Source organism: Vipera berus, assembly GCF_964194415.1.
Source record: "Vipera berus genome assembly, chromosome: 2".
In the NCBI taxonomy this organism is placed as follows: domain Eukaryota; kingdom Metazoa; phylum Chordata; class Lepidosauria; order Squamata; family Viperidae; genus Vipera; species Vipera berus.
In genome coordinates, this window is record NC_138203.1 from 74,128,057 (window position 1) to 74,143,522 (window position 15,466).

At 40.0% G+C, this 15,466-nt stretch overlaps 1 protein-coding gene across 1 annotated transcript in view; it reads right to left on the bottom strand.

Annotated features, from left to right (window-relative positions):
* GLDC (glycine decarboxylase) overlaps positions 1-14,049 on the bottom strand; it is a 42,972-nt gene extending 28,923 nt beyond the window's left edge. Inside the window, exons 1-2 of the mRNA XM_081320853.1 lie at positions 12,898-14,049; positions 11,812-11,890 (exon numbers count right to left, since the gene is read on the bottom strand). Of these exons, the coding sequence (XP_081176979.1) occupies positions 11,812-11,890; positions 12,898-13,218 (400 nt within the window). The 5' untranslated portion in view covers positions 13,219-14,049. The remainder of the gene's footprint in view (positions 1-11,811; positions 11,891-12,897) is intronic.
* Between the last annotated feature and the right edge of the window lie 1,417 nt (positions 14,050-15,466).

Here is a 15,466-nt window from a genome sequence, read left to right on the forward strand (position 1 = left end):
GAACTGTTCTGGGTTTTTGGTGAAGGGAGTTGCGGGGGAATATTAATAAACCCACTAAACCACAGGTGTGTGTGTGTGTGTGTGAGTGTGTGTGTGTGTGTGAGAGAGAGAGAGAGAGAGAGAGAGAGAAAGAGAGAGAGAGAAAGAGAGAGCGCACAGCCACCAATACAAATTTCAAGGATTAAACTATAGGAAAAAATCCACATAGTTCAAAGACTGCATCTGTTTTATGACAGATGTGGTAGATAACTGACTTTTTAAAAAAGCAGTGAGCAGAAAATTGATTTGAAATGATGATGGAGGCCTGATTTCAAAAACACATATTTCCAAACAGTGACACAAACAAGAATAGCTAAACGGAGATGTGAAAATGGCTGTATAATGGGAACTATATAAATAATTGAGTTCGATCTGTTGGTCAAAGTAGTAAACACCACCACCAATGCATCATTAAGTCTGTTCTGGAAGATGATTTATAAGTACTTTGATATGCTTGCATTTGGAATCTTTATCCTAAGTGTTTTCTTGCGGTAGTCATTTTGGACTCTCCTGTACCTTTCTGTACTAGTGGACTCGCATAATAATAATAATACATTAGTTCTGTCCCAGTGTTACAGTTCCAGGCTGTTACTTAAGTATTTATATCTTAAGATAACGATTACACAATCAGTTACTTCTACTTTTGAGCTAATAAGTTAATACAATTTTATGCCTTCAGAGTTTTGTGCTTTGTCTCATCAGCTTTAATCAGCTTGGCCAATAGCAGATGACGTGTCGATTTGTGGTTGAAAATGGAGCACATCAACCTACACCCCAAAATTAACATTTTGGGGGGGGGCTTATTACATTTTAACTTTTTGCTTCAAAAGAAAAAGGTGAATTGAATCCTGAGGCAGAGCAGTATAATACTCTTGTGGTAAAATCAGTCCCAGATAATTTTTTGAATGGCACTCGAATTCCAGATGCCTATTAAACAACGTTTTACAGAAAAAACATTTGCCAGAAAACAGGTAGGCTAGACTAAAGTACAAAACATTTTAAATTGCTTTGTAGACAGCATTTATCATACCATAGAGCAGATACTGGCCTTTGATTATGCATCAACTTGGAGGAAGCTGTAAACAATGTGCTGAATGAACTGAGAACTCGAAATCCAAGAAGACAGTAAACACTTTTAAGAAGGGATTGGCAATAAGCCACCTGACTCAGCCCACTCCTAGTTTTCTAGGGCACCAGTTAAGAGGAAACATACTACAGCAAGCCCACTTTGCTGGGAATAGTTAGCTAATCATTCAGGAACTTCAGCTGGCAATTCCTTTTGCTAAATACATGCCTGTTCTGACCTTGCTTATTTTTCCTAGCAGAAGGAATTGCATAACATGATCATAAGCAATAATCTTAGTGTCAAAGAACAAAGTTCATTGATCTTTTGGCACTGCTGTATCAGAATCAGAAGTAAGAGGGAGGAGAAAAAAACCACGAATACTGCACATTCAGTCCAATGTTAACTTTTAGAAACAAGGTGTTACTTTTCCCTGGAAGGGTGCCCCCATTTCTCATAAGAACTTAAGTAGTTTTAAACGTATTATGATTACCATTCATTTTCTGTATATTATATCCATGTCCACAGTTACTTTTTTTTTTTTACAAAGGCAGAATTATTAAATATTAACAAAATTTATTTTTGCTATACAACCCATACATGTTGGAAATATTTCTAATGACTTCATGGAAAAGACTAACTGGATTACAGGCAGTCCTTGTCTTACAATGGCAATTAGGATTGGGATTTCTGTCGCTAAATGATGCATTTGTAAAGTGTGACTGCTTTGCTTAACGATGGCAATCCCCTGCAATCCCAGTTGCTACTGTTAACCAAATCCCTCGGTCATTAGGCAAGGCAACTTCCTGCTGGGTAATAATAATAATAATAATAATAATAATAATAATAATAATAATAATAATAATAATAATAATAATAATAATAATAATAATAATAATAATAATAATGTTGGAAGGGACCTTGGAGGTCATCTAGTCCAACCCCCTGCTCAGGCAGGAAACCCTATACCATTTCAGACAAATGGCTGTCCAGTCTCCTCTTAAAAACTTCCAGTGTTGGAGCATTCACCACTTCTGGAGGCAGGTTGTTCCACTGGTTAATTGTTCTACCTGTCAGGAAGTTTCTCCTTAGTTCTAGGTTGCTTCTCTCCTTGACTAGTTTCCATCCGTTGCTTCTTGTCCTGTTTTCACGTGCTTTGGAGAATAGCTTGACTCCCTCTTCTTTGTGGCAGCCACTGAGATATTGGAACACTGCTATCATGTCACCCCTCACCCTTCTCTTCGTTAAACTACACATACCCAATTCCAGCAACCGTTCCCTATATGTTTTAGCCTCCAGTCCCCCAATCATCTTTGTTGCTCTTCTCTGTACCCTTTCTAGAGTCTCAACATCTTTTTTACATTGTGGTGACCTAAACTGGATGCAGTATTCCAGGTGTGGCCTTACCAAGGCATTGTAAAGTGGTATTAATACTTCACATGATCTTGATTCTATCCCTCTGTTAATGCAGCCTAGCACTGTGTTGGCTTTTTTGGCAGCTGCAGCACACTGCTGGCTCATATTGAAGTGATTTTCCACTAGGACTCCGAGATCCCTCTCACAGTTACTACTGTTGATCAAGGTACCACCTATACTATACCTGTGCATTTGATTTTTCCTGCCTAAATGTAGAACCTTACTTTTTTCACCATTGAATTTCATTTTGTTAAATAGCGCCCAGTGTTTGAGTCTGTCCAGATCCTCCTGTATCTTAAGCCTGTCTTCTGGAGTGTTGGCTATTCCTGCCAGCTTGGTGTTGTCTGCAAATTTGATGAGTTCCCCATCTATCCCCTCATCCAAATTGTTGATGAAGATGTTGAAGAGCACTGGGCCCAGAACAGAGCCCTGGGGCACCCCACTACACACTTCCCTCCATGTAGATGCAGTTCCATTGAGGACCACACGCTGAGTACGGCCGGTCAGCCAGCTACGAATCCATCTGATGGTGATGCTGTCTAACCCACATTTTTCTATCTTATCAAGTAGTAGGTTGTGATCTACTTAGTCAAATGCCTTACTTAAGTCCAAGTAAATTATATCTACAGCATTCCTCTGGTCCACTAATTTTATCACTTGGTCAAAGAAGCTGGGAGGAAGCTGCAAGTTCCAGGCAGTCAGGCAGGCAGGCAGGCAGGTAAGTGGCTGCTGCCGGGTGGGGAAGAGACTAATGGGTGTGTGGCAGTGGTTGGGGAAGGTGTGTGAGAGACATGGCATGGGTCATGGAAGCTATGTGAGGATATGCAAGGGACATGGTGCAGGTAGGGAGGCTATGTGAAGGTGCAAATGTAGATTGGTGAGGGAATGTGCAAAATATGCAGTGAGGGTCAGGGAAGTTGGCAGGGATGCAGAAGTGGCTAATGCAGTACAAGTGTAGAGGGGCTTAAGGAAGGTGTATGGTGGAGGAGATTCACCCCAATGACTTGCGATCTTCCCTGCCAACCTTCCTTATTGACAATCTGAGGAAGCTGGCAGGGAAGGTTTGCAAATGGCAATCACATGATCATGGCATGCTGCAACTGGTCGTAATTTTGAAGCAGTTGCTAAGTTCCCACATTGCGGTCACATGACTGCTGGGGTTCTGGAACATCTGGAATGGTTGTAACTACGATTCGTTCAGCACTGTTGTAACTTCAAACAGTTGCTGAATGAATGGTTGTAGGTCAAGGACTACAGTACTTGTAGAATTTCTCCCTTTGGGTCCCTGTCTGTAGCTTGGATGAATAAAGTATTATACACATGAAAGCTTACATTTAATCCATGAAGGCAAATAATACAGACAACAGTCCACCCCAATCACTCAGTATGCACTATTCCCATGCAATCTTCAAAGAAAGCTGGAATCTGGTGATTAGCTTAGCTAAAGTTGCATAAGCATTCAACAGAAGTGAATGCTCTGAATCTACAACTCTTGATGTAACAGACATAAGGAAACATGAGTCCATTAATATACCAAAATGTGGTGAAAGTGTATCCTGGTCACTCTCAACTATTTTGCAATGCATAATTCTCATCAGTCTGACCCAAGGATATCTGGACATACTACATGTTCAGTAACATAATCCACAATATGGATGTACTGTTTTGTAAATGTGTGAATATAGTAACATCTCTCTATTCATAAATACGAAATCTCTATGCTGAAAGACATATAAAGTAGCAGACCACATATTCTTCTTCTCAATTCCGTCCCCTCCTATGATTTGGAATACTGGAAAATTCTGGTTTATATATTTAAGATGCCAAAGTATCTTCCATCCTAGGAAATGTATTATCAAAGATGTACAATTTCTATTACACACTGGTTTTGATTCCATTGCTTCATTAGAGAATTGCCTAGAAAAACTCCCAACTCTCTCCTTCAAGATATTGGAGGATCTCTAGTGAGACCACCTCCACATTACATACAAAATGTGATTTTCATACTACTAACCAATTAACCCAGTTGAAATTAATGTACTCTGAAAGTTAGAAATAAATTCATGAAACAAAAAATGGTTCAATGACCCGTAATGGATAACCTCAGCGTTAGCTTCATTATATATTACGTGAAAGAAACTGATCTAGGTAATGTTTAATGCTATTAATTCAATCCGAGACCATTTAATTCTGACAGTCATTTCAATGTAGTGGTTAAAAGGCACTAGGACACTCTGTATTCCAGTCTTGCCTTAAGCACAAAAGCAGCTAGGCAACTGGGCAAATTTTTCTATGTTAGTGATAGGAAATGGGCAATGGCAAACCAGTTTTGAAAAATCTTCCCAAAATAACTGCTTGGGACTCAATGAATCAAGATAGACTCAAAGGAACATGTGTGCCCCCTCTCACACATACACCAACAAGCATTAACTCACAGAGGTTAAAATACAAGTTGGACCACTCCATTTATATTAAGCCTTATCAAATAATAAGCCAATAAATAACAAGCTGGGAACAAAATAATGCTGAGACACAGATGGCAAAAGTCCTCATTGGGACATATCTAGAGTTCACCTTCTAAAACTATACATTTCAGAGGTAGCAACAGGAAGGGCACATCTTGAACAGCAAAAAATAAAGAAACAGAAAAAAAAAATCTGAAAAGTGAAAAGATTTTCACAACGTTAAACATTTTAACAAGAAACGACTGCTTTGCATTTATAGTCTGGAACGTGCAGCCTTTAGAAGTCTTTAATTGTTAAATAAATTTAAGAACTTGCAAAGCAATTTAGGCATCAGCACCTAAGGAAAATAACTTACTGTAAGAAGTTCTGGTGATATCTCAGCCAGCGCTGAAGACTCTTGGATAGAAATAGTGACAAGACAGGACCTGCTAAATGGATTATGGGTAGTCCTTGACTTACAACAGTTTATTTAGTGACCATTCAAAGTTACAATGGCACTGGAAAAAGTGGCTTGAGACTGTTTTTCACACTTACAACCACTGCAGCATCCCCATGGTCACGTGATCAAAATTCAGGTGTTTGGGAACTGGTTCATATTTATGACGGTTGCAGTGTCCCAAGGGTCATGTGATCATCTTTTGCAGTCTTCTAACAAGCGAAGTCAATGGGGAAGCCAGATTCACTTAACAACCTTGTTACTAACTTAACAGCTGCAGTGATTCACTTAACAATTGTGGCAAGAAAAATCATAAAATGGGGTAAAACTCACATAACAAATGTTTCACTTAACAACATAAATTTGGGGCCCAATTGTGGTCATACGTCGAGGACAACCTGTATGTGAATATTTTGCCCATAACACAAAACCTCCCAATTTTAGGGCACCTTGGACAGTACAATTGATAGCAGAGGACTTGTAATTTGTGATCCAAAACTCCTGGGCTGCACTATCTTGTCCACTCAACATTTTTTTTACTATATTTTAATGTTTTGCTTCAAAAAGATTCAGTGAATCTGGGTTGCAGCAGTATAATACTGATTTAGCAAAACCATTTCCGGATAATTTTGGGGACTGATTTAACACCATGTTTCCCCAAAAGTAAGCCCTATCCCCAAAATAAGCCCTAGATTTGGGTTGAGATGCACGCCTAAAAATCAAGCTAGGGCGGGGGTGTGGGGGTGGCCCTGCCCCATGCGCCCCCCAGCCTGCATTTCGCCAACAGAGGCCTTCTGGAAAGGCTTCTGCAGCTGTGAACTGAGCTACAGATTCAATCCAGAGCTCGATTTTCGGCTGCAGAGGCCTTTCCGGAAGGCCTCTGATGGCAAAATGCAGATTGGGGGGCCACCGCGCGCATCAATCCGGAGCTCCATTCTCAGCTGCAGAGGCATTTCCTTTGGCCACAGAAGAATTGGTCTGTCTGGGCTGGGCTATTGGTGGTGCTGCCCCGAGGTGACACCATGGAAAAGACACCCTGCAAAAATAAGACCTGGTGCCTCTTTTGGAGGCAAAAATAAAAAAGACTGGGTCTTATTTTCGTGGAAACAAGGTAGGAACTTCAAGTGAAGTTTTAAACTATCTTTGTTGGTGATATGTATCATATCATAGAGTAGACATTGGCCTTTCTGCCTCGACTTGGAGAAAGCTATAAACAATGTGCTGAATCCAAAGGAGTGTAAACACTCATTATGAAATACTTGGCAATTAGCCACCTGACTCAGCCCATTTCTTCCCTCAGTGAAGACAAAATGTACTATAGTAAACCCACTACTCTGTCAATAGTTAAGTATTCATTCAGAAACCTCAGCTAGGAATTCTTTTTGATTGATACGTGCCTGTTTGGGCCTTATGACTTTTCTTGCCATGGTTGTTAAATGAATCACTGCAGTTGTTAATTTAGTAACACAGTTGTTAAATGAATCTGGCTTCCCCATTGACTCTGCTTGTCAGAAGTTCACAAAATGTGATCAGGTGACCCTGGGGACACGGCAACTGTCATAAATACATGCCAGTTGCCAAGTGTCCAAATTTTGATCACGTGACCTAGTGGTGCTGCAACAGCCGTAAGTGTGAAAAACGATCATAGTTCACTTTTTTAGTGCTGTTGTAACTTTGAACAGTCACTAACTGAATGGTCATAAGTTGAGGACTACCTGTACTACCTGTACTGCACATTCAGGCTAATGTTAACTTTTATGCATCTTCAGAAACAAGGTATTACTTTTCTCTGAAGAAATGGCTGTATCACCCTGTATAAATGGCTGTATAGTTTTAGAAGCATGTTATCATTGCCAGTCAGTTTCTAAATATAATAATCAAGTATCAGCAGGCAATACTTTTCTTTAAAAGGATAAAATTGCTAAATGTTGACAAAATTTATTTTTACCATACATCTCATATACACTGGACATATTTCATAACAATTCATAGAAAAAATATATATTGTACAGGTAGCCCTTGGCTTACATCCCCCTGTTCAATGATCATTTGAATTTCCAACTGAAGGGGACGTACAATGAGTCCTCTGAGTTCTGACCATCACAATATCCCTGACATCATGTGATCGTGATTTTTGGCATTCCTTGCTGGCTTCCCATAAGCAAGTCAATGGGGAAGTTAGCAGGATGTTGGAAGTCATGGTCATGTGAAGTCCTCATTTAATAGCCTGCATGTGTCAGGCATGAACAATCAAATCCACACATGAAAACTGTAATTAGCCATTCTATTGTTCAAACCTATAACACAGGAATCTTCTCAGACTGGCAGTTTGTACCTGGGCTAGACTTGATTAAGTTCAACAACATTGGGGGAAGGGGGTCAGATTTTGCCCTCTTGTGCCACCGTAGAAATTCCAGGCTAATTCCCTGCTTGATTCCTCCCCTCTGGTTTAGCCAATCTCTTTCCAACCACACTTGTCCTCACTTAATGACAGCAAGAGGGATTGCCATAACTGAGGTCACTAAGTGGCAAGGTCATTGTGCTTTACTATCAGTTGCTTAGCGGAAGCAGTTCTGGCTCCAACTGCTGTTGGTAACCGAGGACCCCCTGTAATTAACTGAATTATAATTTCTCCCTTCTGGGTGCTACCATGCAGCTCAGATGAATAAAGTATGATAGACACAAAATCCACCATTCAGCTTCCATGAAAACAAGTAATAGGACCACAGTCCAGCCCAGTTACTCAGTAGGCATGGTTCCTATGCAACTTTCAAGGAAAGTTGGAAGCTACTGACCAGCTTTGTCAAAGACACAGAAGCAGACACAGAAGCATTCAACAGAAGTTAATGTTCTGAATACAGAACTCTTGGTCTTACAGACATAATGGAACATAACTCCATCAATATACCAGATTTTTTAAAAATATGGTGAAAGTGCATACTAGTGTCTTTCAACCATTCAATTTCAATTTTTTTCAATTCAGTTTATTGACAGACCAGTACAAGCAGAGTGTTCTGTGGATATATTTATTCACTAATCTAAGTAGATAATAAACAAAATAAAGTTTAAGACAAAGTTAAAATGCATTTATGAAACATCCTAACTTTTATAAATGAGGTCCAGGATGCAGCCTACATAACATGATAATGTAAACACTAAATTTATTTTAAATACGATAACATGTAAAATTACCACAAACTGATAATATCAAAAAATTAAATGAATCATATTTATATAGAATGCTTTGCCCATCAGTATCTAATGCAGACATGTCAAACACAAGTGGCCCGCGAAGCCATCCTGGAAACAGTGAGGGAATGGCCCCCACTGCCTTGGCCCTGGCCCAGAAACCCTCCTTCTGCCAGAGACCCTCAGATCTGTCCTACTCCTGCCTGGGCCCCCATAGGCACCCTTGATGCAAACGATGTAGAGCTGGCCACCCCCACCCAGTAGGCCATAGGCACTCTGGCCATGCCCACCCAGTAGGCCACGCCCACCCTGGCCATACCCACCCGGCCCCCTCAGGGCAACCACAATGCTGATGCGGCCCTCAATGAAATTCAGTTTGACACCCCTGATCTAATGGATCTTTGGTGCTGTTACACAAAACCTAGCTGCACACACCGTAATAAAAAGTAGTTCATCTAGGCTAAATCTGGGTGACCAGGATACCTACTAATCAGAGGTAGGATGGTTGAAATTGAAATTGAAACCATTGTGCAATGCATTATTCTCATCAGTCTGACTCAGGGATACCTGAAAGTAGACCATGTTCAGTAACGTAACCCACAAGATGGTTGTACTGAAAAATTCAGCATTATTTATTACTTGGCAAAGTAACCAAAGTAACCTTCATCCTAGGAAAAGTGCTATAAAAATGAGCAATTTCTATAACACAACAGCGTTGATTCCAGTGCTTTTTTTGTAAAAGAAAAAGGTGCCGGAACTCACACATGTCATACAACCCGCCTTGCCTACCCTACAAGGTTCCATCCAAAAAAGGTGCCAGAACTCCATTCTGAGCGTTCTATGAGAAAAAAAGCCCTGGTTGATTCTATTGCTTCATCAAAAAGGGTTGCCTATCCAATTTCTCTTTCATATCATAGGATCCATGATGAGACAATCACCTGTTACAGAAGGTAATTAATTCATAGAACTGACTAGTTGACCGAGATGAAATACATGAACTCTGAAAGTTGCAAAAAAATGAAGCAAGAAATCTTCCCTAACAGATAATCTCACCCATTAGCTTCATTTTATATAATGCCAAAGAAACTGCATTATGTTCGGTGTTACTAATTTGATATAGACTCATTTAACTTTAGCCTGTAGAGGCTAAAATACAGGTTGGTCCTCTCTATCTATATTAAGCAAATTGGAAAGGCACATATTTAGTTACTCAGCATATTTAGTTACTTGTGAAATACTGATAGAAGAGAATATTTGTAATTCAGAGTTGAACTGTGGGGTCCTTGATCTACAGCTCTACAGATCTACCAAGCTCAGAGAGCATCAAGGACTCCATTGCAAATTAGGCTAGATATTAACAGCTTAACAAGGTTAACTTAGCAGGTACCAATGGTACCTCAGGGGATCAAATATTGTTGGCTAATAATATGGAAGTCTAGCTTAGGACTGAAAGAAATTTGAGTTTAAAGATGGTTTAGAAATATTAGAAATATATAAAATGCATCTCGTCTTCTTGATGGCCACACCCATGTTATATTCAGCCATATATTACTTACCATGAAACATTATATTCCTCCTTGACATCCTTAGCTAGTAGCAGAAGCAAAGCAAGCTATATTATTTCTTCCCCTTTTTTTGAAGTAACATAAAATCTGGGAATTCCTACTTGCTCCACCCCTTACTAGACATGCATCCCTCCATTTGATAGATGTATCCAAATAGCTTCAATATTATATAGTTTGGCTGAGACACACTATTCCTATGCTACTGTATCTAGTCAGCATAAATGCATTTGATTACTAGCTGACAACAACATTTTCCGATTATTTTTATTATTATTGGTATCTCTTTGCTACCATCTAGTAGACATTTGGATTTCTGCAACCTCGATATGGAAGATCTAACATTGCAGGTATTTATCTGGGTTAATTAAATTATGTTTCTCTTGAAAGTCATTTAGCTATATTCCTTTAAGTATCAACACTATGATTTTCCTAATGTTGAAGATTCCAAATATTCTTTCAGACAGAGGTGATTGATTATTCAGTCACAAAAAGAAAGGTAGCTTATTAAGAAAATGAAAAAAACTACTTTGGCATAAAGATGCAAATAAACTAAGAAATACAGTATTTTTTAAAAAAAAATTACACTGGGATTCTTTGCCTTGTGATTCCCTTTTGAATTTATCACCTCCCTGGCTCTTTCATACTGGCTGCAGCTTCTGTTCTGTGATGTCATCAAAAGGAACCAGATTGAACTAGCCAGGAACTTGACAAAAGCTGCAGGGCCTAAAGTTTATCCTCAAATTGCTGATGAGCCACATCAAAAGTAGAGCAAGAAGCTGAAAATCCCTTGTATGTTATATCTATCAAAATATTAACAAAAATAAGCAACCAGCAAGTTATACTGCTTGAAATACAGTAGTCTTCTGGGTAACTAAAAGCCACAATACAATTGTACTTATTGTGTACAACTTCAGTTTATCAGCCTATGCCATAAGTGTCAGGAAGAAATCTTTATTAAGAGAACATTTTCACATTATGCATCGGGGGCTCTTTACAAATAAGAGTTAATATTGTTTTCCAACTCCCTCTTTCTCTTCCTCTCCCCATAGAGATTACTTTATGTATAAATTGATTCCAAAAGTATTAAAATTGTTTTTTAAAAAGTGAAGGAAGATGTTCTGAAATATACAGTAACTTAAATGATATTTTTGGAATGGTTTGTGGACAGCCAAAAGACAAAGAAATGTACTTCTGAACTACTTAACCCACACGTGGCTGGCTACATTGTAGTTCTTTGATAGTTTCTTTTAAATCTGTTTTAAAAGCTCTCATATTTTACTTTGAAAGACCTCTCTTCTGCTTTCCTAAATAAAATTTTCTGAACCAATAGGTTAGAAGCAATAAGTATTACCATGATACTGTGTTTAGATATAATTATAAGAAGTTAACATTGAAGACTAACATAGAGCTTTTGTGTATTCATATTGGAAGATCTGAAAAGACAGTCAGATCTTGCTATGAACGTAAAACTGCATTTGGTTCAGATGAGAAAATGTAATTTTCCCGTAAACTTTATGGGTTAATTACTGTAGATGACAAGCAAGATTTTAATTTGGATTGTTACATCTGGTTGCTAACAGTCAACACCAATTTGATGGCACAAAACCATAATAACAGTTGCATGAAAAGGACACTTACATATATGGTCATCCATCTTCAGAGGCCGTTGCAAGCGGATATTAGCAGGAATTGTTCTATTGATCAGCTCATCAATAGTCTAAAAATATAAGGGAAACATCAAAGCATGATAAGAATCACCAGCCAGTTTAGTCCTCCACTTCTTGTAACATTCTTAGTCAAGGAGGCTAAAGTGAGGTGTGGTAAGGGACTATAAAAGAGGTTTGAGAAATGTTCACTAAATCTCTCACTGACAAAAAGGGATTTTGTGAAATTCATTCAGTTCGCATTCTTCCTCCATCCCTTTCGAATGGAGATCGGTTGATGTGACCTGGTGGGAAATGATGTACGGATGCGATGATGATGATGATGATGATGATGATGATGTGGGGAGAGGGATGCAAAGACAAAGCAAAGAGGTGCTGTTAAAGGGGAATGTTAGAGAAACTATGGAGGGAGGGAGGGAGGGAAGGAAGGAAAGGAGAAAGAAAGAGAGAAAGCGAAATAACAAAGAAAGGAAGGAAGGAAGGAAGGAAGAAAGAAAAAGAAAGAAAGAAAGAGAAAGAAAGAAAGAAAGAAAGAACAAAGGAAGAAAGAAAGAAAGAAAGAAAGAAAGAACAAAGGAAGGAAGAAAGAAAAGAAGAAAGAAAGAAAGAAAGAAAGAAAGAAAAGAAAGAAAGAAAGAAAAGAAAGAAAGAAAGAAAGAAAGAAAGAAAAGAAAGAACAAAGGAAGGAAGGAAGAAAGAAAGGAAGAAAGGAAGAAAGAAAGAAAGGAAGAAAGGAAGAAAGAAAGAAAGAAAGAAAGAAAGAAAGAAAGAAAGAAAGAAAGAAAAGAAAGAAAGAAAGAAAGAAAGAAAGAAAGAAAAGAAAGAAAGAAAGAAAGAAAGAAAGAAAGAAAAGAAAGAAAGAAAAAGAAAAAGAAAGAAAGGAAAGAAAGGAAAGAAAGAAAAGAAAGAAAGAAAGAAAGAGAAAGAAAGAAAGAGAAAGAAAGAAAGAAAGAAAGAAAGAAAGAAAGAAAGAAAGAAAGAAAGAAAGAAAGAAAGAAAGAAAGAAAGAAAGAAAGAAAGAAAGAAAGAAAGAAAGAGGGCTCCGGTGAAGCTTCCTCACCGACAGACCGACGGTCTGCAGCATCTCTTGCTTCTCTTTGTTCCCTGGACCGATGTGTCGCTCGGAAAAGTCATCGTGCCTGCCCAGGAGTTTCTCGATGTGCCTGGAAGAGGTGGCGGCGACGGCGGCGGCGGCGGCGGCTCTCGCTCCGGGGTTGCTGCTGCTGCTGCTGCTGCTGCTTCTCACCCAAGCCAGCCTCAGCTGCTCCCTGCGTCCCCATCGGCCTGGCGGCTTCTTGCCTCCCCAAGCGCTGCCATGCTGCCCGTGCAGATTGGCCCCCCGACCCACCAGCCTCCCCCACCACTGGACGCAAGACTGCATGATGCCTAGAAGCCGACGGCCTCCCCCTCCGCCCTCCCAATTCGCCCGGGCAAAGTTAGTTTGCGCCTGGAAGAAGACGGCAGTCGGCAACTCTTCCCTCCGAGGCCCCCCGACCCTGTTATAGCCCCCGAGCCGATCGTCAGCCGAAGGGAGGGCCTTTTGGCCCCGCCCTGCCTCAGATCTCCCCGCCGAAGCCACCTGCCGAGAGGCTGCCCCCTGGCCAGCCAATGCGCGCTCCTCCCAAGGCTGGATTGGACAGGACGGGACAGAACAAACGACGCGAAACTGGCTCTCCGCCAGTTCCCCCCGCAGTCAGGCGTTATCGCAGTTGTTTCTCCGGAATGAAAAGAGAGATGGTGACAGAGAACGTAGAAATGTTCTTCTCTTTTTTTTTTCTCCTTTTATTTTCTGTTCCCCCCAGCACCATGTTTCCTCCTGCCCTAATTTTTGTTTCACTGTTTTCCACACAAGGATCACACTTGTTGCTGAAGAAATGCTCCTTAGTATCTCATTCTGCCAATGGCCAATCTCCATAGCTTCCTCCCCAACGCCTAGTTTTGGGACATATGTCCAGACGTCTCCACAAGTCTCTCTTGCCCACCAGCCACAGCTGGGCTACTGAAATGTTCTCCAAAAGACGTTCTTTTTTTTAATCTTGATCTTCCAACTCAGTAAGTTGAAAGTGACATAGAGTGCGATGAATGCCATGAATCGTGGGAGTTGGTTGGATGCAACGTGATGCATCCTCCTTGGTGGCAGTGGAGCATGGCAACATCTGTTGCTCTATCTTGGGGATACAATGAAGTCAACTTTCCCTGTTATTGCACTGCTGGTGACACTAAGTTTGTTATCCATACCTCTCCATCTATGAGCTTACAAGCTTCAATCTGTCCCTTTTGACCTTTCAGATGCTGCTTTGGTTGGCATTTGCTGTTCTCTGTGTAGGGGTGTGCCAGTAATTTGCATTGTTGTTTTTTTTTTGCTTTATATATTGGTTGAGGTTCCAGGTAGAATATGCAGGGACCATTGCAACATTTGGACAGGTACAAGCCATGAACATTGACACCGTACTCCCTGGTTCACATCATGCAGATGCTCAACAACTGCAAGTCCTGAGGACAGCAAAGCTAAATATTCAGATCTCATTCATTCATCATTCATACTTGTCATATCTGTGTGATCCAATGTGAAGGGATGTTAAACAAGACCAGCATATAACTAATGTACCTGAGTGTGCCTTGCAAGCATTTGCTACCTCTGGGGCTTAAGAAGCCTCAGCAGTGAGTATTCCACAGCAAAGAACCACAAGCACACATAAGATGGAAAGCAGGACCCATGCCTGAAGCTGAAAAAGCCAGGAACATTAAGTGTCCCTTGCTAAAGAAAATACAAATGGGAGTTCTTTGTTTAATGGTTCTCCCCATGATTAGATGCTTGTTCATCATCATTGGTAGAATAGCTAACCCTGGTCACTAAAGCTCCGACAAAGATCAGAGCCCCATGTACCCATCTTTCTATTTGGGCACCATGGATAAAATCCACATGCCCGTATGCAGGCCATTCATTAATCCCAGGCCATCTGAAGCCACCCGGCACCATCCTTATCACAGATAAACTCCATTTTTCCCCCCCATTGGCTTATCTTTGGTACTTGTAGGGCATTGGCTAATGTGCGCACAAAATGAAGATGTCCAGCTTGCAATGCTGCCTCCACCACCTTGTTTTTTTTAAAAAAAATACTCTCTTGCAGATGCTGCTCTGCCAAATAGTTATGTGTACATGTGTGTAGGCAGATTAGGTCTTCTCGCTATTCTACTCTTCCGCAAGACATTTCATGTTTATTTGGGTTCACTGTGCTAGCAAGCCAAAGAAAAAAAACCAAATTCATTGATGTGCAGCCAAATCAGACACATGGCTGCCAGGAAGGAATAGTCTTATCCACAGGATATGCAAAAGCATGCCTATGAAAAAAGCAGAATGTTTCTGTTTATCTATCAAATTTATATAACTATCCATCTCTCAACATGTGACTGAGGCTAGTATACTACAGAGCTAAAAACATGCAGTTACAAAATACTAAAATATAATAATAATTATTAAAACATTAAAAAAACTAAAAAAGAATATTAGTCAAAGAGACATTAATGATAATATAGCTACCTTAACATCCCACCATCTAACAGTAATTCACCAATGCATGAGTTTATCTTATGGATTCTCCAAAAGGACCATGAATGCACACAACATC